The 25,032-nt window shown below is 44.5% G+C and overlaps 1 protein-coding gene across 1 annotated transcript in view; it reads right to left on the bottom strand.

Annotated features, from left to right (window-relative positions):
• Nucleotides 1-1,865: 1,865 nt before the first annotated feature.
• LOC127653071 (germ cell-specific gene 1-like protein) overlaps nucleotides 1,866-25,032 on the bottom strand; it is a 35,611-nt gene continuing 12,444 nt past the window's right edge. Inside the window, exons 2-5 of the mRNA XM_052139581.1 lie at nucleotides 21,620-21,667; nucleotides 16,645-16,797; nucleotides 10,219-10,330; nucleotides 1,866-6,704 (exon numbers count right to left, since the gene is read on the bottom strand). Coding sequence (XP_051995541.1) covers nucleotides 6,392-6,704; nucleotides 10,219-10,330; nucleotides 16,645-16,797; nucleotides 21,620-21,667 — 626 coding nt within the window. The 3' untranslated portion in view covers nucleotides 1,866-6,391. The remainder of the gene's footprint in view (nucleotides 6,705-10,218; nucleotides 10,331-16,644; nucleotides 16,798-21,619; nucleotides 21,668-25,032) is intronic.

Below are 25,032 nucleotides of genomic sequence, written 5' to 3'. Positions count from 1 at the left end.
TCACCCCCATGCCATTCTAGATGTGTATGACTTTCTTTCTTCTGAAGAACACAAACAAATATTTTTAGAAGAATATCTCGTCCGTAAAATACAAATGAATGGTGACCAAAACTTTGAAGCTCCAAAAAGCACATAAAGGCAGCAAAAAAGACTCCAGTGGTTAAATCAATTTCTTCGTAAGAGATATGGTAGGTGTGGGTGAGAAACAGATAAATATTTTAGTCCTTTTTTACTATAATTTCTCCTCCCATTCCAATAGGTGGGAATATGCATAAAGAATGTAAATCACCAAAAACAAAAGAAAAATAATGTGTAAGTGAAAGTGGAGATTTATAATAAAAAATTACTTGAATATTGATCTGTTTCTCACCCACACATATCGTATCACCTCTGAAGATATGGATTTAACCACTGGAGTCATATGGATTGCTTTAATGCAGCCTTTATGTGTCTTTGGACCTTCAAAGTTTTGGTCACCATTCACTTGCATTGTATGGACAAACAGAGATGGGAAATCCTTCTAAAAATCTTAATTTGTGTTCATCAGAAGAAATAAATCAATACACATCTGGATGGTATGAGGGTGATTTAATAATGAGAGAATAATTTTTGGGTGAACTATCCCTTTAAGAGCAAAGAGCATTTTAGTTATAAATCTGTATTTTTCTTCACTCCACGTTACAATAACTTCTAAAGCATTAAAATAATCACTGAATGTAAAATAATCAAGATCACAATCTTGAAGCTCTTTTGTTTTATCAAAAGATAAAGACAGGATTATACTGCATACATAGATAAATATATAATTTAGTACATTCAATAATAGACAGAGTTCCATTCATTATTTGTACATCAACATTAATATGTTCTAAAAAGAAATATAAAGTGAGGGTGTGGGGGTTTATGATCTTGTCATTGACTGCTGCTAATCAACCCCAGTAATGCATGACAAAACAACAGAAACAGGCAAAATTCAAGTGCAATAACCTTTAATACAGCCTAGTGGATATTGCAACTGAAATGGACTGTGCTTCTCCTGTGGTCGGCTGCAGCAGTATTGAAGGCAGGATATTTATGGTACTATAATTTGCTGCTTATAACATGAAGGCATATTCAAGCAGATCTCACCAAGGGAGGAGGGCATTTCACATGTAAGATTGGTAAATACTCAGAAGCATGTCTAGCTGTAAGGGTAAGGGATGAAAGATGCTTTGATTCAATTGAGTTGCAGACAGACCACTGCGTGCACTGCACAGTCCTTATGGCAGTGTGTGTAGTTTTGCTCCCCACCTGCCCATGCCTACCTCAGCTATCTGTCAATGGAACATTCAAGCAAATATGCATTCCTGTATGATGTATTACATAATTTACAACTAAAACACAACTCACTTTTGATGCAATGCTGTGGACATTTCACATCAAGAACACTGCCAGCTTTGGACACTGGGGACAATGGTTTCATATTTCGGAAAGCACAGACCCATTTCAGCAACTGTCGCTGAATTCACAGTGTGATCAGTATGTTTGCTCATGTAGTACTTCCAAAATCTACAGACAACTTTGAAAATGGATCAAATATTTTCATGTTTTAGATAATTTTTTGTAAATACATTTTCATTTTGAAACAAAGTTTCAAAGATTCATTTTCGAACAATACATTGTTTTATACACAACCGGTCAAATGCTTTGAAACAATTGACTGAAATGTTTCTCATGATTGTAAAAATCTTTTCATCTGAAGGCGTATGCTTAAATGTTTGAAATTAGTTTTGTAGACAAAAATATAATTGTGCCACCATATTAATTTATTTCATTATAAAATAAAATTTAATTAATAAAAAAGTTTTTGAAATTGATGACTTGGGAGCAAATAATAAAGAAAAGAATAAGTACCCAACATAGATTAGAACTCCTTCAATACTGTTTAAAAAGCATCTCGGTTACTGTTGTAACCTCTGTTCCCTGATGGAGGGAACGAGACATGTGTTAATGTAGTGACACTAGGGGTTGCTATGGGGAGCCCCAAACACCTCAGATCTTTGAGAAAAGGCCAATGAGAATTGGCGAGTGGAATTTGCATGCCACTCACCCAGATATACAGGTATAAAAGAAGCTGGCTCGCAACCACTCATTCAGGATTTGTGATGAGGAGCAGAGACAGGGTCCCAGACATTTCAGTGGATAGTACAGCGTTGTGGCAAGGGGGACACAATGTCTCGTTCCCTCTATCAGAAAATGGAGGTTACGAGAGTAACCGAGATGTTCCCTATCTGTCACTCACTTGACTTTGTGTCGGTGTAGTGACACTAGGGTCCCTATACAAAACGCCACAGAACTGTGTTACATGGACTGCGATTCAGGTGCAAGCAGGCTACGGTGTGCGTAATAGCAGATGCACTCGGACTGCACGTAGCCTCCCCCAACGCCCCAAAAAATGTCTTATATTTCCCCATATCCCTGGGGAGGTGGATGGGGAGAGACGTATCTAGTATAGGAGTAGTCTGTGCCAGCCACGGCCTTTTCTCTCTATGTCTTCTCTCCACAGAGTACTTTTTAGGCTGGGGCCTATTTCGGGGAAGGTGTTCTTTTCCTTTCCTATTCATTCAGGGGGAAAAGACTCTGTTGGAGACCATTTCCTGCCCGAAGGGGAGGTTAACATGTGGCAAATACATCACGTGGGCTCACAGCGGCACATGGAAGAAACACGGTGGTAGGTCCTGCCTTGAAGTGGAGGAACTCTATAAACACAAACGCAGAGAGGGCTCTGCCAAAGGGTGATGCGGGTCTACCGATAGGGAGACTGTACCATAGAAGATACATCACAGGGGGTTACCAGGGTAACCGGCACCTGTGGAGCACCTACCCCATTAGAGGGCATGCTAGCACAAGTACTGGGTCCGACTATGAATTCCTCTGCCAAATTCGCGAGCCAGAGGGCTAGGGAGGAAGGACGTCCAGGGTTCACGGGTTCCTGAACTTGCATGGGGGAAGGAGCACACGTCTTCGCCTCATGGAGAGGAAAGGCGCTATATGCAAGCGATACACCCGGCCAGCTGTGAAAATGAAACTGGCTCAACCCAGAGATTGTAACATCTTGCAAAGGTATTGGGTGTTGCCCAGCCCGCTGCCCTGAAGATGTCTGCTAGAGAGATGCCGTTGGCCAGTGCCCACGAGGATGCCACACTCCTTGTAGAGTGTGCTCAAATTTCCAAGGGGTTGGGCACGGCCTGGGCCTGGGCCTGGTATACCAAAGCGATGGCATCCACAATCCAGTGGGCAAGTCTCTGTTTGGAGACAGCGTACCCTTTCCGCTGTCCGCCAAAGTAGACAAAGAGCTGCTCAGAGTGCCTAAAGCTCTGCGTGCGGTCCAAGTAGATTTGCAAAGCACGTACTGGACACAGACATAACAAGGCTGGGTCTGCCTCGCTTGCAGGCTCACCATCTGATCCCTGAAGGGGGTTGTGGGAATCTAGGGCACATAGCCCTGTCAGGGTCTCAGGATGACTTGAGTGTCTTCGACCAAACTCCAGGCAAGTATCACTGGCAGAGTACGCCTGCAGGTCCCCGACCCTCTAGATAGAAGTGAGCATGGTCAGGAGGGTGGTTTTCAACTCAACTGACTCTAGGGGCTCGAACAGGGCTCTACGAAGGCCCAGAAGGACCATGGAGAGGTCCCATGAGGGAAAGAGGCGTGGCCTAGGAGGGTTCAACCTCTGGTATGTCTGTGTATGTCTAAACCACCTGGGTGGAGTCTCCACCCTCCCCTGAGTGTCACCTGCCGTGACAGCGTGTCCACTGTGGTGCTGAGGTTGCCCAGGATATGAGTGGCCTGCAGCAACCTAAGAGATGTCAGGCGAATTGTGACATGCGACAAGAACGTAAGCCACCATGGCGATTATATACGCTACTGTTGAGTATTGCTTGTCTGGACTAACACGTGCTTGGCCTGGATCCAAGGCAATAGCCTCCACAGGGCGAGCAGTACTGCCAGCAACTCGAGGCAGTTGATGTGCCAACACAGTAGCTGTCCTTTCCAGGAGCCAGCGGCTGCATGCCTGCTGCACACGGTGCCCCAGCCTAACTTGGAGGCATTTGTCGTAACCACAACATGCCTGGAGACTTGCTGTAGGGGGACTCCTGCCCGTAGAAACGCAAGATCTGTCCAAGGGCTGAACAAGTAGCAGCAGACTGGCGTGATGGCCACGCAATGTGTGCCTCGTTGCCATGCCCACCTTGGGACTCCAGTCTGAAGCCAGTACTGAAGCGGTCTCATATGCACCAACCCGAGTTGCGTGACCGCCGACGAGGATGCCATATGCCCCAGGAGCCTCTGAAAGTATATCAGTGGAACTGCTGTCCTGCACCTGAATGACTTTTGAATGAGGCATTTCAGCACTGACTGCGCACGCTCGCTTGTGAGGTGCACTATCATTGAGACCGAGTCTAACTTCAAGCCGAGTAAAGAGATGCTCTGAACTGGGGAGAGCTTGCTCTTTTCCCAGTTGACCCGAAGCCCAGTTGACGGCTGAGGTGCGTGAGCTCCAGGTCCCTGTGTGCACACAGCAACTCTCAAAGGTTCTCAACTCCCTTCACCACCATGAAGTGGACACTGCGGAACTGGGCAGACGCCTGACGAATGCGGTGGGTTGGAATGCGTTAGCCGCGCATCTGACTTACCTCACGGCGTGGGGGGGGTGAGCAGAAAATGCCACGTCGAGGAGTAATGCTTCCTCCCGAGGTGGCTGCGCTGAGGGGAACCTCGAAGCAGTTACCTTGCTCTGCGTACCCGGCATAGGGCCAGTCAGTGACTGAGGAAAAGGGCCTTTTCACAAGTAGCTGGCCAGGGATGTGGTCTATGTGGTGCAGCCGAACGCGTGAAAGCTGGGGGACCGCACGAGTGGCTATGAGTGCTTGGTGTCCTGTTGCCGTGGGCACTGGCTGTGTAACCCAAGGAGAGAGGAAATTGCTCTTTTTTGACAATGTGGGTACCGCAGCCCATTTGGGGTGCGGCGAACACAAAACAAAAGGGAAAAAAGATCAGTCGAGTACTCGGCATCTGACATCACCAAGGCTCCGATTCAGCAATCGAAATCTCATCCATCTCGTGAGCTCTGAAAGAGCAATTAGGCTGGCACTGAGGCGAGCTGCCTGTTTCATCCCAGAACTGGACCAGAACGAACGAGCGTGCTGGGGAATGAGTGGTCCGTGGGGGTTAATCCGATAGAACCAAACCCATTGGAGCCCCCAAATCGCCTCCAGCGTCGACCGGGCCAGCCTTGTATCCGTAGGTAGAAGGTCCGGCGTGAGGGGGCGGCTGAAATGGCTTTCCGCCCGGAAGAAAGAAAGCCATGACCGCAACATTGTCATGGTCATGTTCTCTCAATGAGAACTTGAACCATCCACAAACTCTTCCTCAAGGTTATTAGGGCCCGGACACGTGAGGCAGTGATGGTGGCCATCAGAGGTGGAGAGATAGCAACCACGCAAAACTACACAGAGGCAGGAGGGCATCTTTAACAAGGTGCACCTTTTAAAAGACGTTCTCGTCAATGTGTTTGCTCAATTAGAGAAAGAGAAAATATACTCTTTTGCTGGAATATATACTCTCTTAGGCTGTTGAAGCGCCCAGGGGCATAATCTGAAGAGAAAGCTGCTGAAATGTGCCATATATCCAACAGCAATTCGCTTCTTAGAGGTGAATGGACCTGCAGAAGAATTCAGCTTGTTAAAAACAACCGCTTTTCCAAATAAAAAATCTGAGTGAGTGGTTTTGAGCCAGCTACTTTTATACCCGTATGTCTGGGGGAGTGGCATGCAAATTCCACTCGCCAATTCTCATTGTCCTTTCCTCAAAGATCTGAGGTGTTTGGGGCTCCCAAGAGCGACTCCTAGTGTCACTACATCGACACAACATCGAGTGAGTGACAGATAGGGAACAAGAGTACATGTCCGCAAATTTTAGGTAAAGGGTGACTACTTTGAAGATGCTAAAATATAACAGTTATGATTTATTTTGGATTTTTCTTTTTTTGTCACAACATAATTCCCATAGTTCCATTTATGATATTTCATAGTTTTGATGACTTTACTGTTATTCTAAAATGTGAAGAAGAAAAAAATATAATAAAGAGTGAGAAAGTGTTTCAATACTTTTGACGGGTAGTGTATATATTGCCATTATATCGTCCCCGATCAGGCATTGAAAAACCCATATTGGTTGATCAACAGTCATCAAACTCTCAAAGCTGAACTTCATATTAAAACAAGTCAAATCAACATTTTCAACCCCCCAACTCCCCACAAATCCCAGTTAAGCAGTGTTCCAAGAAATCCACCCAAGAGCTCTCCGGTCAGAGCAAGGCCACCTGTGCAGTATCACACGTATCTCCACTCAGCATTGTTCTTCTCCCAGTGACTCTGTGTTGTCTCCCTGCTCCATCGGAGGCGGTGGGGAATGCATTTTCCCACGACTGCTTCCATGACTGCTCCCGTGGCTTGGGTAAACGTCTACGGAGCTGGAGATGGACTGAACAGACCTGTCACGGAAATAATGGAAGGCATCCGGGTCCAGGAAAGTTTGCTCCTCTCGCAGGCCTTGTTCAAAGAGCTTACGTTTGTGTCGGAACTCAATCACCGTCTTTGTGTAGGAATTGAGGGTGGTGACGGATGCAGCCATGCAGCATGTAAAGGAGCCCCAGGCCATACTATGATAATACAAAAACATACATAATATTATGTACAAAGACAATATGATTTTACATTCTAAATTGGATACTTTTGGTTATGTAGTTACCTAATCTTAGTATTTTTAGCATAGTGAATGGCAGGGTCAGAAATGAATCATGACTTATCTGTTATAAATCATGTTATATATTTCAATGTATTCTACTAGGCCTACATATTTAGTAAGTTATGGGTTAAGTATGGTTTTAGTAGTAGTTATGGGTTTAGTAAATGTTAGAATGTGTAGCTAATATGCCATATTTTTTCCTAAGAAAAACATTAAATCAGCTCTGATGTGAAATGTGAAGAAAACACTTCTAACAACTTGATACAGTGATAACAAAGATATTCTGTGGCGGTAGACATCAGAGAGCTGTATGATTTAACAAAGAGACAGACCAATTATTTCAAATGTATTTCAGTGATGACAACTCTGAAAGATTAAGCATGTTAATGTAGGTGTGACATATTTATAGGATATTGGAATTGGTGGACTAGATCTTTTATGCCGCTGCTACAACATAGCAAGTACAGAAGTACAGAAAGTACTGCTAGAACATACACAGACATACTGAGTTAAGTATGTGGGCATACTGCTTCTGCAAACTTAGAAAAACACATGCCATGCTGCATCAAGCATGTATGACATGCCGGCTTAAGGCCTGTTCACACCCAAAACATTTTATCTGTGCAATTGTTTGTTCTGAACAAGCTTTTGAATAGGAACAATGGATTCCCATGGCACTATTCAAAACGGGTCCGACAAATCATCTGCCGACCATCTGAAGGTTTTTTTTTTACAGAGTGGTCAGATATTTTTTTTCTTTGGACTGCGATGAAACCTGACTGACCAATGAAATATTTTTCCAGAGTCGCTGTGTTGCTGGCGCTAAACAACTGGCAAACACTGGATTTGAACTTGCAGCTGATACCCCCCCCCCACAAAATGATATACTTAAAAATAAATAGTTGCAGTTCATGAACCCTTTGTACTGCAAACATAAGTCTTTGAAATTCTACTTATGGTGTTTTGTCTTTATGTACATTATTCAGTATATCACTGTGCCGGTTATAGTCTCATGGCATTAACAGTAGCAGTGAGGTTCGGCAATTTGCTTGTAGTAAAATATCCCATAAAAAGACTTGTTACATGCAGTATTTAACTGTAGTATTTATCAAATGAATTGCAAGGATATTATAAAAAGTATTGCAATAATTTAAGTATTGCAGCTCCCTATAAGCAGACTACGCTGTCTGCGTAGGGCACCAACTCCCTAGGGGGCACCAGAAAGTCCACCGGCTGCCCTTACTCACACATTATGCGTTATTCAAGGACCCAAATTATTTATACGTTATTCTGGACCCCATTCCCCCCCATTGAAAAATACATTCCAGGGGCAAATAGTGTCCCTTAATTAAAAAAGTTAATTTGTGATACTGTTGTACAGTATGGTCAATTCACATGTATGTTTTTCTCATTTTAATTTTTTTATCTACGGACTTAAGTTTTGTTTTTATTTTTTATTTTTATTCCTGTTAACTGGGGTATAAAAGTTATCTTCCCCCAAAAGTGGCTGGGGATAGACAGCAAATTAACCAGAATTTCCAATCAGAAACCATTTGCATCATTTGTGTTTGTGAGCTGGGTAAATTAAACCTTGAAGTGTTTAAACATGCTCAAGCTTCAATTACACTTTGATTTACAGTTGCCTACATTTTCAGAAAGGTAGTAAATAGTAAAGAAAGAGAGAAAAAAACATAAAAACAAACAAGAAACTGGCCAGATGGCAGAGGACAAATGAAGCAATTTTAGCCTAGACTAATGGATACCAGGCAACCATTTGTGGTAATTCAGCCAATGTAAATACCACTTTCATGCCTGTCAGAACCCCAACGAATGTCTCTTATATCCAAGCACCAAAATAACACAAATCATTTCCTGGGAGAACCAGTACAGCCCTTCTATCTCTGGTCTAACAGACAAGCATGGTCTCAAGAAATTAGCTTAAGATCACTACAAAATTTCACTGTAGATCTGACATGCAACATAAAGCAAAAGGTTCCATTTAAGACTTTATTTATTTATTTATTCTTAAAGGGATATTTCACCCACAAATTAAAATAATATTATAATTGACTCACCCCTGTGTTGTTATAAACCTATATTACTTTCTTTTTCTTAAAACAAAGGGAGAAATTGTGAAAAAAATGTTGTTCTCAGTAATTTCATGCAATAGCAGTTTCATGAGTTTGTCTGCCCAATTAATCTTTGAGTGAGAAAATCTTTGAGTGGCTTGCTGTCCACGTAGGAGAGGCTCAAGGTAGAGGCTCAACTCAACCTCTAAATTTACCACCCTCTATGGGACTACTTACTATATGGAATAAGCTATAGGACAGGAACTCTTAGAAGATTGTGGATGGAGACTGAGAGGTGGAGGGAAGCTGGAAAGATTGTCGCTAGAGTGAGGTAAGTGGCGACTCATATTCTCTGCAGCCTGCAGGTTGATTGGCAGATTAGATGAGCAGGCTCCTCCTAAACTTTAGTTTAAACTCCATTTATGGTGACTACAGACAATATAACACAAAAATATGAATTTTCATTTTCATCTCAATAAGCTTTATTTAAAGCTTGTACACAATGTTTCACCTCTATTTTGTAGTCCCATTCACAGAGATGTGGGTCAATGTGTCCTCAGTATACAGAATGAAACTGAGGAAAATGTTTTGATTTGTTAATGTATTTGTTGTTGTTTTTTAATCCCTCTGGGATGTCACTTATACTGAGAAGAGAGCACTCATATTGGAGAAAGTGAAACTGAAATGGGTCCATAAGAGCTAGATTCATTTGTCGCAGAATGAGGAACAGACACCCACACATCTGTGACTTTCGAGGCAGCCTCCCCTCTTTGCCTCTGTGAATTATACTGAATGACACAGGATGCAAAGAAAAGCACAGAGCACTGGGACGGTCTTCAAATGGAGCTGCCACTCTGGAGAATTCCATTCTATTATTGATCAGAAACTACTGAGGTTGAATTTATAGCAATTGTGATTTTAAAATACCACTTTAAAATATCATTAACAAATTGAATCCCTATAGTCAAATTGTGAAACCACTGCTAAGCAATCTAGATTTACAATTTACCATTTTCAAGTTAAATTTAAGAATTAAAAAATATGTGCTCAACTTAATAATTTTTAGATGATATTCACATGTTTGTATATTTTAAAAGATGTCTTTTTATTGTCTTTTCATTATTATTTATTCCCCTGAATTTCCACTTCACTTTTTATTTATTTGACACTTATTGTTTTATTTTATAATTTTGTTTTTATGCAAATCCCTTTCTTAATGTTTTTATTTTCTGATATGTCAAGCACTTTGAGCATGTAAATTATTATTCATGTGTGAATTTTTAACGATAAAACAGATGTTGTACGTGATCAACACATTCACTGCTAATTATCTATCAGATTAAGATATACAGTATTTACCAAAAAGACCAGCCATAGTCCCATGTGTGAGGCCTCCAGTCCTCTGGACCCAAACTGACTGTGATCTGGAAGACCTGTGTGTACATCATGTGAGCCACCATCCCTAAGAGACCTTTTGAGGAATCAACACACACACGCACACACACACACACCCACCCACCCACACCCACACATGTACACAGTCAAATACAGTTCACACACAGTTTTGACACAGATTTACAGTTCAGAAAATCACTATTATTTAGTCTTTGATTCTCCGGATTACATGAGAAAGTCCCTGCATATGTTCAGGTAGATGCCATCTGTTTCCAATCACATTTTGTCCAGTAGGATCAGTAAAGTATGTCTATTGTCTCTACAGTCGAGGACACAAAAGCATGGCTGAGGGTTAAATCAGGTGGATTTATTATGAAGCTGTGCAACTACAGAATATCACTTGAATAACATTTGCATTTAGTTTTTAACTGATGCTCAATACAGTAATTGTATTGTGTAAATAAAAATATAACTATAAACTGCAAAGCCTTAAAAATAGGCAAAATGATTAACATGATGTACCTTGAATAGGAAAATTGATAATTTTGTTAATGCATAAATAACAACAACAGAAGTGTGATTCTTACATTTTTGTGATTTGCTGTGAGTTCAGATCAACAGGTTTGTCTTCTCTGATTTCGCAAACAGTGTGCATCCAAAAACTATATTATAAAAAAGAAAACCCTTACAAAAAAGTTTTTGGATGCTCTCTGTTTGGGTTCTTTCTGCAAAACAGACAGAACGAAACTGCCAATTCTGAACCTAACAGACAGTTGCACCAATGGGACTTTTTCTTCTCCCAGCACCGGTCCAGCTGGTGTCAACACCCAAAGACACGCCCTGTAATATTGCTGACAGGGCTATCAACTCTCTAGGGTGTATGCCCAGTCACTCCTTAATGCAGGCTAGGGGCTAGGTTTTGGTGAGGCCAGCCTTATACAACTTTTTCTTGATGAGCCCTTTGATGGAGATGTGCTTGGCGATCAGAAAGATTGGACCTTAAGGGAGGAGGTCAACCACATCATTCAACTTAAAGAGAAGGAGATCCTACTCGCAGAATGGGAACCCATCTACAGTTATCCCACCTCCGAGTCATTGTCAGTCCCTCCCACAGACCTGGTTCAGGCTGTAACGCTTGAGCAACGAGGCAGACGAGGAGATGCGGATCCAAATGCAGTTTAGATTTTATTGATTGATCAAATAAACAAATAAACACAAAAGGAACAACCCTCAATGGGGAAATAAAACATAAAACTGAAAACTAAACACGATGAAAACAAACAGAGAACTCGGGCAGGGACCACGTTCCAGGCTAACAACAAACATTCACAAACATTCAACGACAGACAAGGACTGAACCAAAAACCAGGATATAAATACAAAAACAAGGGACAAAGGGGCCAATGAACAAACAGAACACAAACTAGATGACAATGTGATTAACAGAAACCAAAGGCAAATTAACAAGGGCAGGTGAAAACAATGACAGAGAACACGAACGCTAACAAGGAGACTATGGAGTTAAACAAGGGACAAAAGTGAAAACTAAGGAGTGCAAAAGTGACAAAAATGGCAAACAAAAGGGCAACAGTGAAACAAGACAAGGTATACATAACAGAGCCCCCCCTCAAAGGATCTGATTCCAGACGATCCTAAAGAAAAAAACCAAGGACAAAAACTCACAAAAAACAAAATGAGGGCACCAGGGGCAGACAGGCAGACCAGGGGGGCACAAGAGCAAGAGGGCAGTCCAAGGGGCACAGAGGGCAGGCAGGAAGTCCAAGGGGGCAACGAGTGGCAGACAGGCAGTCCAGGGGGGCAAAGATTGGCAGACAGGCAGTCCAAGGAGGCCGAGAGGACAGGCAAGCAGTCTATGGGGGCACAAAGGGACAGGTTTAGGGGGCCAGGGAGGTATCGACCGGGCAGGGACATGTTTAGATGGCCCGGGGGCTGGCCATAAGGCAAGGGCCGGCTCAGGGGGCCTAGGAGGAGGCCACAGGATAGATGCCGGTTTTGGTGGCCTGGGAGATGGCTGTGAGCCAAGGGCCGGTTCAGGGGACCTGGGACGTGGCCACAGGACAGAGGCCGGTTTAGGTGGCCTAGTAGATGGCCATGGGGCAAGGACCGGTTCAGGAGGTCTGGGAGCTGGCCTCAGGGCAAGGACAGGTTCAGGAGGCTTGGGGCCTGGCCGCAGGGCAAGGACAGGTGCAGGAGGTCTGGGAGCTGACCTCAGGGCAAGGACGGGCTCAGGTGGCCTGGGAGCTGGCCACAGGGCAAGGATAGGTTCAGGAGGCCTGGGTGGTGGCCGCAGGATAGGGGCCGGCGGTGCCGCGTGAGGCGGAGCCAAGGAGGACTTCGGAGGCGGAGCCGTAGAAGACTTGGGAGGCGGCGCCGAAGGAGGTGTAGGCAGGACTGTGGGGGGCTTAGGAGGCAGAGCCGAGGGAGGCCCAAGGGGCGGAGCGGAGGGAGGCGGAGCCGTAGGAGGCTCGGGAGGCGGAGCTGTGGGAGGCTCGGGAGGCGGAGCTGTGGGAGGCTCAGGAGGCGGAGCTGTGGGAGGTGGAGCCCTGGAAGGCTCGAGAGGCCCAAGGGGCGGAGCCCTGGTAGGCTCGAGAAGCTTGAGGGGCGGAGCCCTAGAAGACTCGAGAGACTTGGGAGGCGGAGCCCCGGAAGGCTCGAGAGACTTGGGAGGCGGAGCACTGGAAGGCTCGAGAGACTTGAGAGGCGGAGCCCTGGAAGGCTCGAGAGACTTGAGAGGCAGAGCCCCAGGAGACTCGGGAGGAGGAGCTCTGGAAAGCTTGGGAGACTTGAGAGACGGAGCCCTGGAAGACTCAAGAGACTTGAGAGACGGAGCCCTAGGAGGCTCGGGAGGAGGAGCCCTGGAAGACTCGAGAGACTTGAGAGACGGAGCCCTAGGAGGCTCGGGAGGAGGAGCCCTGGAAGACTCGAGAGACTTGAGAGACGGAGCCCTGGAAGACTCGACAGACTTGAGAGGCGGAGCCCTAGGAGGCTCGGGAGGCGGAGCTCTGGAAAACCCGGGAAGCTCGGAGGACAGAGCTCTAGGAAGCTCGGGAGGCAGAGCTCTGGAAAGCTCGGAAGGCAGAGTACTAGGAAGCTCGGAAGGCGGAGCTCTGGAAAGCTCAGAAGGCGGAGCACTGGGAAGCTCGGAAGGCGGAGCACTGGGAAGCTCGGAAGGCGGAGCACTGGGAAGCTCGGAAGGCGGAGCACTGGGAAGCTCGAGAGGAGCTGACTCTTGGACGGGCGCAACCTCTGGCGCTGGCCTTTGGACGGTCGTGGCTACTGGCGCTGGCTCAGGGACGGTCGAGGCTACAGGTGCTGGCTCAGGGACGGTCGAGGCTACAGGCGCTGGCTCAGGGACGGTCGAGGCTACAGGCGCTGGCTCAGGGACGGTCGAGGCTACAGGCGCTGGCTCAGGGACGGTCGAGGCTACAGGCGCTGGCTCAGGGACGGTCGAGGCTACAGGCGCTGGCTCAGGGACGGTCGAGGCTACAGGCGCTGGCTCAGGGACGGTCGAGGCTACAGGCGCTGGCTCAGGGACGGTCGAGGCTACAGGCGCTGGCTCAGGGACGGTCGAGGCTACAGGCGCTGGCTCAATGACCTCTGAGGCGACAGGCACTGGCTCACTGACCTCTGAGGCGACAGGCACTGGCTCACTGACCTCTGAGGCGACAGGCACTGGCTCACTGACCTCTGAGGCGACAGGCTCTGGCTGGGTTACCGTGGTATGCGCCGGCTTGAATTCGCTGGGCGCTGAGGGCAGAGCCAAGAGGGGTTTAGGGCACGGGGCTGCGGCAGGCGGAGGCTGGAGAGCAGAGACCTTTCCCCTTCTCTTCCTCCGGGCTGATGCGACTGGCGAAGCTGGGATGCTGTTCCTGGTCAGCGTGGCTTCAGGTTCGCTGGCCGTGGATGGCAAGGGACATGCGTGGGCTTGCTGACGGTGACATGCGTGGGCTCTGGCTCGCAGACCGGGGCAGGCGTGGGCGCAGGCTCGCTCACCGTGACATGCGTGGGCTCTGGCTCGCTCACCGTGGCAGGCGTGGGCTCTGGCTCGCAGACCGGGGCAGGCGTGGGCTCTGGCTCGCAGACCGGGGCAGGCGTAACAGGGAGAGCCTGGGACGGCTGAAGAGTCTCCACAGTAGGTGGGGAGGTAGGGTCCTTCCCAGCATGGCCCACAGTGAACGGGGAGCCGCACAACAATAAGGTCAACTCCAGAAAGTCGCGGAGAGTCCAGCCGCGTGATGCCGGCGGCAGCCGCTCCTTCAGCCAGCCACTCAGGTTTTCCCTGAAGAAGACCACAAGGGAGGTGTCTGGGAAGTCCACAACAGCCGCAAGACCAAGGAAGTCGCGGACGTGGGCCTCAATCGGACGGTCCTCTTGCCTCAGGCAGAGCAGGTGGTATCTGGCACGTAAAACCGCTGGATCCATGGTGTTCTGTCGTTCTGTAACGCTTGAGCAACGAGGCAGACGAGGAGATGCGGATCCAAATGCAGTTTAGATTTTATTGAATGATCAAATAAACACAAAGGAACAACCCTCAATGGGGAAATAAAATATAAAACTGAAAACTAAACACGATGAAAACAAACAGAGAACTCGGGCAGGGAACACGTACCAGGCTAACAACAAACATTCACAAACATTCAACAACAGACAAGGACTGAACCAAAAACCAGGATATAAATACAAAAACATGGGACAAAGGGGCCAATGAACAAACAGAACACAAACTAGATGACAAGGTGATTAACAGAAACCAAAGGCAAATTAACAAGGGCAGGTGAAAACAATGACAGAGAACACGAACGCTAACAAGGAGACTATGGAGTTAAACAAGGGACAAAAGTGAAAACTAAGGAGTGCAAAAGTGACAAAAATGGCAAACAAAAGGGCAACAGTGAAACAAGACAAGGTATACATAACACAGGTGAAGCGTCACCAAAGAAAAATGAGAAACTCCACCACTCCTTGGACAATGCCCACTTAACCTGGTTGCCTTGGTTCTTGATGGCCTGGTCTTGGCTGACTCTGTTTCTTAAGCCTTTGGCACCCAGAGTGCCCTGTTTTGGTGGTGATGTCAAGCAACTTGCCTATGTTTGAATCTTTCTAATTTAGCTAGCTTCTACAAAGTGGCAGAGGCATTTGCGCCAAAATATCATAGAGTTTGATTGTACGCATAGCCTTTGACATAAAAAAAACATATGGGAAGTGTTTTACTAAAAGTCTATATATCTATTTTGCTTTCATAAATATGCACAATTACAAGGAAATTTGCATTTTCTATTTGCATTTGACATTGTTTCCTGCTGCCTGCAACATAACAAACCCAATCTGTGAAACATTTTTAGGCCGCAACCCACCAATTTAGAAACACTAATTTATGGTTAAGCGCATTAATTCGCTAATCAAGGAAATTTTCAATATTTTCTTTGTCATGCTAACATACTTCATCAGTTAACCTAAAAGAAATGAAGAGATCTTTTATCATTAAATATGATACAATAGGTTAAGGTTTGTATACACCTTTTGACAGAATGATCTATGTTGATTGATGGTCTTATGTTGGGCCTATGTGAACATGTCAGCTGACTCCACTGGCTCATCGAAAGACACTCTCTCTGAGGCCCTTAACTGATGCTGCTGACAGAATTAAAGACCATAAAGGCCCCAAATGAACAAAGCTGTGGGGTATTAAGCAAACCAAAGACTCAGAAATTAAAAAGCAACAGCTGTTCTGGCTTTAAGATTCCTGGGGTTTACCCACATCGCAATAGGCTGCAGGATGAGATGTAGTCTGTGGAGACCACTGTGTTTTCCACATCATCTTATTCTTAAATCAGTGTGTCTTGTGTGTGAAATTATTATCCGTTTCTGTTTGTCTTTCTTTGAGTTTGGTGATGTCATCTAAGATATTAATCAGAACTGTGTTACCAAATCAAAAAAGTGCAGAAAGTGATTTTGTTTTTCCTTTGGAATACCATGCCTAAATTGTCACCACTAACTGAAAGAAATCACTAATATAGGTGACTTTTTAGTCAATTATAAAACTTGAAACTCTGTCTTTTAGGTGTTCGCTGGCAACCAATTGGATGTCATGTCTGATGAGGGCTGAAGTTTTACAGAGAGGGTGCCATTGAAAAGACTGGAAGAGAATTACTGATTACTAAATAATTTCTGAAGTTCTACAAGGAGTTCAATTTTACATAAAATATGTTTTGCATTATACAAGCCTGGAACATTTTGTATCACCATTATTTGCAACCGAATGAGTGTGAGAACAAGGCAGTATGCCTTCATGAAGGTAATAAATGCAATACAGAAATGCATAATTAGTTTCTCTAAGTGTGTGAGGTGGGGACAAGGGTGGAGGCTTACCTGACAGCACAGTGAAGACTGCAGCGAATGCGTTCAGTTTGAGTCCATCGATCACATTACTGGAGTGAAAAAGTTCCAAGCACATCAGACTGAAGCCAACAACCAGCAACATGATGTATAGCACCTCAGACACAACTGACAGCCAAAGGACACCTGAAATACGCACACACATGCACACTGGTGAGCAAAATGTCCTACTGTTGCCCCATAATTCTGTCTGTCAGTTTAATTCATACAGTCAGGTACAAGAGATAATTTATCAACTCTCCCCAGTCTCTGTCTGTATCAATGTAAAATGGGTATGCATTGGAAATGTTTTTGCATAATCCTTCTTTACGTTGTGTTCAATTTGTAAAGAGCAGATGTCTGCTTTTAGTTCACTAAGTATAGATTAAACGAGTATCCCTCTATAATATCTGCTCCAATAGATCAAAACTAAAAATATAAAAATGTGTGCCCACTTTTTGTTTTAATGACTATGGACTCCACAAGTTATGTGCAAAACATGACCAATGTTATTCCAGCATGATTTGAGAATGTTCCAAAGAGCATAATTTGTGCTTCAGTTGAAGTAAGAAAATCTGACCTTTTGTACAAAGTATTCAAAATGTTTCATATTCATTTTACACAATAGTTAATTGTTTAAAACCTTTAAAAATCCCTTTTTATTTCCAGGTTTAAATTGATTTTCAAAGTGATTTCAGATTTTTGGACCCCACTCCAAAAAGGAGAAATAAACAAATAAACAAACACTTTTATGTTCTCCCAAATGACGTTCTCATTAGAGGCAGTCAGACTTGACATGGCAGCACCATATGCAATTTGAAAATTAAAGCTGCTTTTGTTTCTCAAAAGAGGGTTTATTTAGCAATTTCTATTTATTTTGTAATTATTTTTGAGAGATTAAGGAAACATCTATCTGTATTGATCAGACTGACTCTAGGGTGTTTCCGGAACAGCCATCAGCTCCTAATTAGCAGAATTCCCAATTGCCACACAGCCTCCTCAGAGGAGCACTCCAGCAGAGAGAATAAGGATTGTTTTGGTCTGAGACACAGCAAACACAACACTATCTCACTCACTTTCAACTTTACATTCAGTCTAGGCCAATGCAATTGAATGTGAAAACCTAGAATATCCTTTATTCACACCAAATTTAGGGAAGATTCTGGCTTCCCGATGCAATCTCTCACCGTAATGGTGAAAAAATGGCAAACTTTAAGAGCAAAGCAGCCAGTGAGCGATTAAAGCATCCTAACCTGAAATGTGATGGCATTATGCAGTATTATTGTCTGGAGTGTTTGTCTTCAAGAGTTCAAACACAGTGGGGCACCTTTGAAAGTCTGCCTTTCATTCTCCAGAGGCAACTATAAACAACGTGTCAATTTTCTTGGAGGCTCCTTGAGGCAGTCCCAGAGAAAAGCACTGTTTGAGGGGATCATATAGTTGTAGCCTCATCGAAAGAGGATGACAGAGATAGAAGCAAGCTAAATTACTTCTGTCGGCTTGACCTGAGCATATTTGACAGTCATAAATCAAAATGTTCTCTTTAATTTTTGCACCAACAATTCTTGACAAGCCTGTATACAAGAAAACATTTAAATAGAGAGGTGAATTTGAAAACATTTAATCAAAATGTACTCGGCTTTTTCCATAAGTTTTGGCATGTATGTGTCAAATTTGACTAGCATTGGAGACCATCAGAGTCATAACTTGTAACATCTAAAGGGAACAGGGAATGGTGTAATTTCCCTTGCAAATATTGTCTCTTGAAACTGTGGCAGATGTAATTTGCAAGCAAAATTTATTTCCCTTTTTGCCCTAAACTGAAATGAAATTCCATTAAATTTCCCCAATGAAGGCTTTGCCATCATGAATATGCATAAATTCAAGTTGGCCTTTGAAAAATATTTTTGTAAAGAAACACATTGTTATAAAATATTTTTTAAAGGTGCAATATGTCACAATTTTCATATAATATTCACCTTTTTTTTTTTGCCAATGTGTGAACAGCTTGTAACACAACTTAAAAAATTTGCCCTTCCCAGACTTCCTATTTTGCCTATTAAAAGCTGTATACTGATTTTCATACAAGGGAGTGGGTCGGTTTTGCCCAGAAAATCCATAAGATGTGACGTTTATGCACGCTCCCGAGAGCCTTGCCTCAGACAGTAATATCTTCTTTTCCACTATTCAACAACAACAACAAACTGCAACACTAGGTAATGTTATCTTAGAGATGGAATCCAGCAAAGGTCCACCTCCCAGCACAACACCGACTCCAACACAAACTCAGAGTAAGCCAAAAAAAATTACAATTACTGAATCCAGTCTGGCTAAGTGGGAACATGATCATGGTCGAGCGAAATCTAGAGTGAACATCGGCAGGGCATTTGATTCCTGGATGGACCTTCTTTCGGTTTGAGGATCAAAACTGACCCTGAATTAGCATTGTTCTTATTGTACAGGAAAGCTTACATAACTGCAAAGCATGTGAAATGTAGTGCCATAAGGATTTATCTGTGTAATTTTAGCTAACTTGATCTTGCCTGCTAACGCTGACGAATTGCAAGCTACCTTGCTTCGTAACTTTCAAATAATTTCAACAATCTTGTCTTTATACTAAATGTCAGGTATACAGGATAAATTTGAGCAAATACGCTGGTTTCTTATTCATAGTACAACATATGACATACAAAACATACAATAGTGCAACATAACATTGCAGTGCAACAGTAAACTGTCAATTTATGTAGCTGTATGTGTGTATCAGTATGGTATGTTAGCTGATATGTAGTTTTAGTTTAGACTCAAAGTTGTAGTAAAACAATCATAACTGTGTAATTTTAATTATGCTACCTCATCTGTCAGCATGATGCCGGTGGATCATTTGGCTGATGCTCACTCGTTCACGTCCCTATGGAGTATGTGCACGAGCGCGGGCACTAGCAACATGTAGCTGGCTGCAGTTCACTTAACGGCCACAGGTGTCATTAATAACAAGGGTTTCTGAATCTTACATACCGCACCTTAGAAAAATAAACATTGTCCATATGAGATCACTCATTTGTTTAAATTATGAAACAATACAAAAGAATAGCTACTTTTCCACCATAAGGCCAAACGGTTTTCGTTGCAAAACCGTGCTGTTCCATGCTGATCCAGGCTAGTTGGAATGTTTACAGTTTCTTTGTCCACTGTAGTGCGTAAAGGTATGTAACAAATATGTCATTAAGTGACAGCATGAGAGGTAAACATTGTAGCAATTGCGCTTGCAGGATGATAGCATATTCCAGTTTTTAAGACTGCTTTTCCCCCTGTTTTTTACTCTGCTAAGGCACAGGAAAGACATGTCCCATATCACAAGAAGTAAAGAAAAGAGAAAAAGGTGAGAGGTTTATCATTATTTGCTGATGGGGTTGTACATGTCACCGGACACGAACACAAAGAAGGATCATAAAGTTGGTCAAACCGGTGGTGCTCTGGTCTGAATCGGGTGGGGGAGGAGTGTGACGAGGAGAAGGGCGTGGCCAGGCAGTGATGATGCGCGGTCGCCGCTGAATAAGCTTATCAGCAGGAGAGCGAGATAAAGGGTAGCCAGACAGAGAAAGACGCATGTGGCCATTCTGCATGTGTGTGCTTGTTTATGTTTGTTTTATGTTGGTTTAAGTTTACCATTAAACTTTATGTTCACTGTTCAGCTGGATCCCACCCCCTTGCCCATCCTTTATCAGTTACCATGAGTCGCCACGCACTAAAGCATTCCACCAGTACAGTTGAGGAAGGTTAAGCATGGTTAGCTAACTGTGCCAAGAAAGCCGGGCCGAGAACAGTTTGTAATCATGCCGTGCCGAATTCTTTTCAAGTGGAAATGCTACTGGAACCATTCATAATCCTGTTCAAAACAAGAAAGGCTAATGTTATTGCAGCATAGTGTTGTATCATTCATGGAACAGGAAATTATGGGGAAACGAATAGAAAACCTGATCTGGAACCTTCATAAGGGTCAATGACATGACACTAATATTTTTAATTCTTTTGTTTTTTGTCCAGATCCATTAAATTATTCAAAAATACATTCAAAAATGCAACTCACACACAACAATTACTTAAATGTAGAATTTCTATGATGAACATGTTTTAAATTACAGAGTTCAAATTTTAATATTTTTTTCTGGGGCATAAAGTAAAAAATGTCACGTGGTGTAACTGTCCAGACACAGTAAACAAATAAATAAATAAATACATCTCATTAAAAGCGGAGATTCTTGAAGAAATATTGGTGTGAGTAATGCAGAATAATATTTTATTATTATTTATATAAAAAATTATTGAAACTATTTTATTTTTAAATAAGATTACTATTTGAAAAACGTTCACTCATGTATATTCAAGGTGCAAGGAAAGTATTTCAATACCTTTACTTGATGGTTATACCACATTACAAGTCAGTATATACATTTTTGTAGGAAATGCAATAACATTTATTTATTTATTTTTTAAATTGTATGGACAAGGATTTCCAATATGGATTCAAAGATGACTTTTCCAAGAATTTGACCTGTTGAATCTTAAATTTTGTATTTTTGTATTTATTTCAAATTTGTATCCCCTCACCCATAAGTCAGATTCAAACTAGTGTCACCTATATAAGCACCACAGTTTAATGTGTTAGACCACATGTACTGACTATGAAGCCACAACTCCAACTGCACAACAAATAATCTTCACAATTTTCAAACATCATGCATTTAGTTTCAAGCCACACTGACCTAAAGAATGTGAACTCACACATCCACATAAAATCACAAATGCATACACATGCTCACACATTCACGTGCAGCACACAGGTTGCATGCGTAAAATAATAAAGCAGGGATGCTTCAAGGTTGAGACAACAGATCTGTCATTTGCATGTTTCGGTGTGTGCTGTCAAACAAACCTGAACGCTACTCTAATGATAGCCATTACTCACCTCTCTCCGATGCTGGGGCCAGATCAATAAAACTCCTGCATTTCTCACCTGCAAAGACACAAGACATCCAAGAATTAACATCTGTGCTCCACCAACTCGTTGTAAACCAATCACAAAGTCAAGAGTCAAAGAACTCAACTTCATCTTTACAGTGCTGCTTTCCAGTGAAAAGACTGAGCTATTTACAGTTTACTTGACCCTGGAATAGGGTAAATCTAGCACTTGAAGTGTCTTGAGGTGTTTCTTGGGCTGTAAAAGTGTCTAATGTTTGTGTCTCTAATGGCACCAACCAGTTTTGCAAATATAATCACTGTGTTTAATCAGTTCCCTTCCGAGGGAACTCGCACTGCGTCGTTGAAAACGACTCTTTGGGGAACGCTCCTTAGCGTACGCCTCTGAATTATGAATGAAACTATTCCAATCTTGATTGGTGTTGCGTCATGACGTAACATGTGACGGCATAACCGGATGCATAAAAGTGACGCCGGTACACATACACATTAGCTTTCGCTCTTCAGCAAGCGCTCTATGTTGAAATTGTTTGTCTTATTTGGTGTTGTTTGTCTGATTTAAAAATATTATGGCCACCGAACAGTTCAAGAAGTGCGTGCACCCCTGCCCTCGTTTCATTACGGGTAGGGACACGCACGCTTTATGTGTGAACTGTTTGGGAGCACAGCACGCACAGGCAGCTCTCGAGGGATCTGCCTGTGAAAGTTGTGAAGCACTACCCATGAGAGTGCTGCGCTCCTGGTTGGCGTGCTTCGATGAGCACGGTCAGGCTCGCGTTCCCCACGGTTTTGGTCCCGCGTCTGTTGAGGCAGCGCGGCGATTGAAATCGCGGGGTTCGCAGCGGGATTTTGCAGATGAGAATGAGACTGCTGCGGCACGTTCTCATTCTTCGTTTGAGGATCCCGAGCCTACTGTGAGTGGTGCAGAAGCCCGCGTCGCGGCTTCTTCTGCCCATGATCAGGTCCCCTTGCTTGAGCTCACTGCTTCCGAGGAAGTGGATATGCTCAGCATCGATGTGGACGACCGTGAGCCAAGCACGCCAGTTTTTGGCCAAGCTTATGAGGAGCTGATTGAGGTTGTGACGCGTGCCGTGGCCAGACTGAATATCAGCTGGCCACAAAATGAGCAGGGAACGCAAGTTGAAAATTAGACGTGCGTTTCCTGCGGCACAGATCACAAACTCAGCGCCGGGGTTTGCCGTTTTTCTCCGATCTCCACAAAGATATCTAAAACGAGATCGGGGGTAAACCGCATTCGTCCCGTATCTCCAGCCCCAGTGTTTGATTACAGACGATGTTTTGGGGGCACGGTATATGGGCTAAAACCCCGGCGCTGCCTAGTAAGCCCTGCAGAGATACATCTGCTTTAATAAGTAGGGCTTACATGGCCGCACACAATCGGTGTTGGTTTCCCGCCGTCTCTGACGCTTCGGGCCACATCAATTTCCAGCGAACGCACAGCGAACGTTCGTGTCAAAAAATAAAAAAATATATAAAAATAAAATAAAAAACAACAAGCATCAATTGTGGTCACAAGAACCGTATCGACTAAATCCTGCCGGTTTCCCGCTTCAGGAAGTCGGGAACACTGCTCGAAAAACACCCGAGACCAGCCTCGAGAGGCTGGTTCCCTTAGTTGAAGCTTCAGGAAAGAGGTCCTACCGAGGTGGTAGAACCTCGGAGGGCTGTCCCCCCCCCGCTGCAGAGCAACCGAGGTTGCTCTCGCGGCGGAGTCCTCAGGAAATCGGTGTCGGTTCCCGCCGTCTCTGACGCTTCGGGCCACATCAATTTCCAGCGAACGCACACCGTGCCGTTCGTGTCAAAAAATAAAAAAACAAGCATCAATGGTGGTCACAGAAACCGTATCGACTAAATCCTGCCGGTCTTTCGCTTCAGGAAGTCGAGAACAGTGCTTGAAAAACACCCAAGACCAGCCTCGAGAGGCTGGTTCCCTTAGTGGAAGCTTCGGGAAAGAGGTCCTACCGAGGTGGTAGAACCTCGGAGGGCTGTCCCCCCCCGCTGCAGAGCAACCGAGGTTGCTCTCGCAGCGGAGTCCTCAGGAAATCGGTGTCGGTTCCCGCCGTCTCTGACGCTTCGGGCCACATCAATTTCCAGCGAACGCACACCGTGCCGTTCGTGTAAAAAAAAAAAAAAAAAAAAAAACAAGCATCAATGGTGGTCACAGAAACCGTATCGACTAAATCCTGCCGGTCTTTCGCTTCAGGAAGTCGAGAACAGTGCTTGAAAAACACCCGAGACCAGCCTCGAGAGGCTGGTTCCCTTAGTGGAAGCTTCGGGAAAGAGGTCCTACCGAGGTGGTAGAACCTCGGAGGGCTGTCTCCCCCGCTGCAGAGCAACCGAGGTTGCTCTCGCAGCGCGGAGTTCTCAGGAAATCGGTGTCGGTTCCCGCCGTCTCTGACGCTTCGGGCCACATCAATTTCCAGCGAACGCACACCGTGCCGTTCGCGTCAAAAAATAAAAAACACACATCAATTGTGGTCACAAGGACTGTATCGACTAAATCCTGCCGGTATCTCGCTTCAGGAAGTCGAGAACAGTGCTCGAAAAACACCCGAGACCAGCCTCGAGAGGCTGGTTCCCGTAGTAGATTTTGTAGAGGCATGGAATCATCTTCCCAACATATCTGCATGGGTCCTGCATATAAAAAAAAAAAAGGATGGGGGGTTGAGGCCGATTTTAGATCTCAGAGTTTTGAACCGGCCTTTGAGGAGGTTCAGGTTCAAAATGCTTACCATTCCTGTCATCGTGAGTCAGATCAGATCCGAGGACTGGTTTGTCACGATAGATCTAAAAGACGCCTATTTTCATGTACCCATCCTTCCATGTCACAGGAGGTTCCTGAGGTTCGCTTTCGGGGGCGAAGCTTACCAATATCGGGTTCTTCCGTTCGGCCTAGCACTCTCTCCCCGCACATTCACCAAATGTATGGATGCAGCTCCTGCTCCTCTGAGACTTCAGGGCATCCGCATACTGAATTTTATCGATGACTGGCTCATTCTGGCCCAGTCTCGAGAAATGGCGGTTCGGCATCGAGATGTCGTCCTTGGCCATATTCGAAGTTTGGCATTGAGACTCAACACAAAAGAGTGTGTTACAACCATCCCAGTGCACAACGTTTCTGGGTGTTGTGTGGGACTCGGTTACGATGCAGGCACGCATGTCTCCTGCACGTATCGAGTCCGTTCTGGCGATGGTGTCCGGGTTAAAACTAGGCCAGGCCATCACTGTAAAGCAGTTTCAAAGACTGCTGGGCCTCATGGCAGCGGCATCCAACTTGATACCTTTGGGCCTTCTGCACATGAGGCCCCTCCAGTGGTGGCTGAAAGCCAAGGTGTTTTCCCCCAAGGGGAATCCATTTCGTATAATCAGAGTAACGCGCAG

This window comes from Xyrauchen texanus, chromosome 12 (genome assembly GCF_025860055.1).
Source record: "Xyrauchen texanus isolate HMW12.3.18 chromosome 12, RBS_HiC_50CHRs, whole genome shotgun sequence".
NCBI classification, from domain to species: domain Eukaryota; kingdom Metazoa; phylum Chordata; class Actinopteri; order Cypriniformes; family Catostomidae; genus Xyrauchen; species Xyrauchen texanus.
The sequence above is the reverse complement of the archived record's forward strand: the minus strand, read 5'-3'. Positions and strand labels throughout refer to the sequence as shown.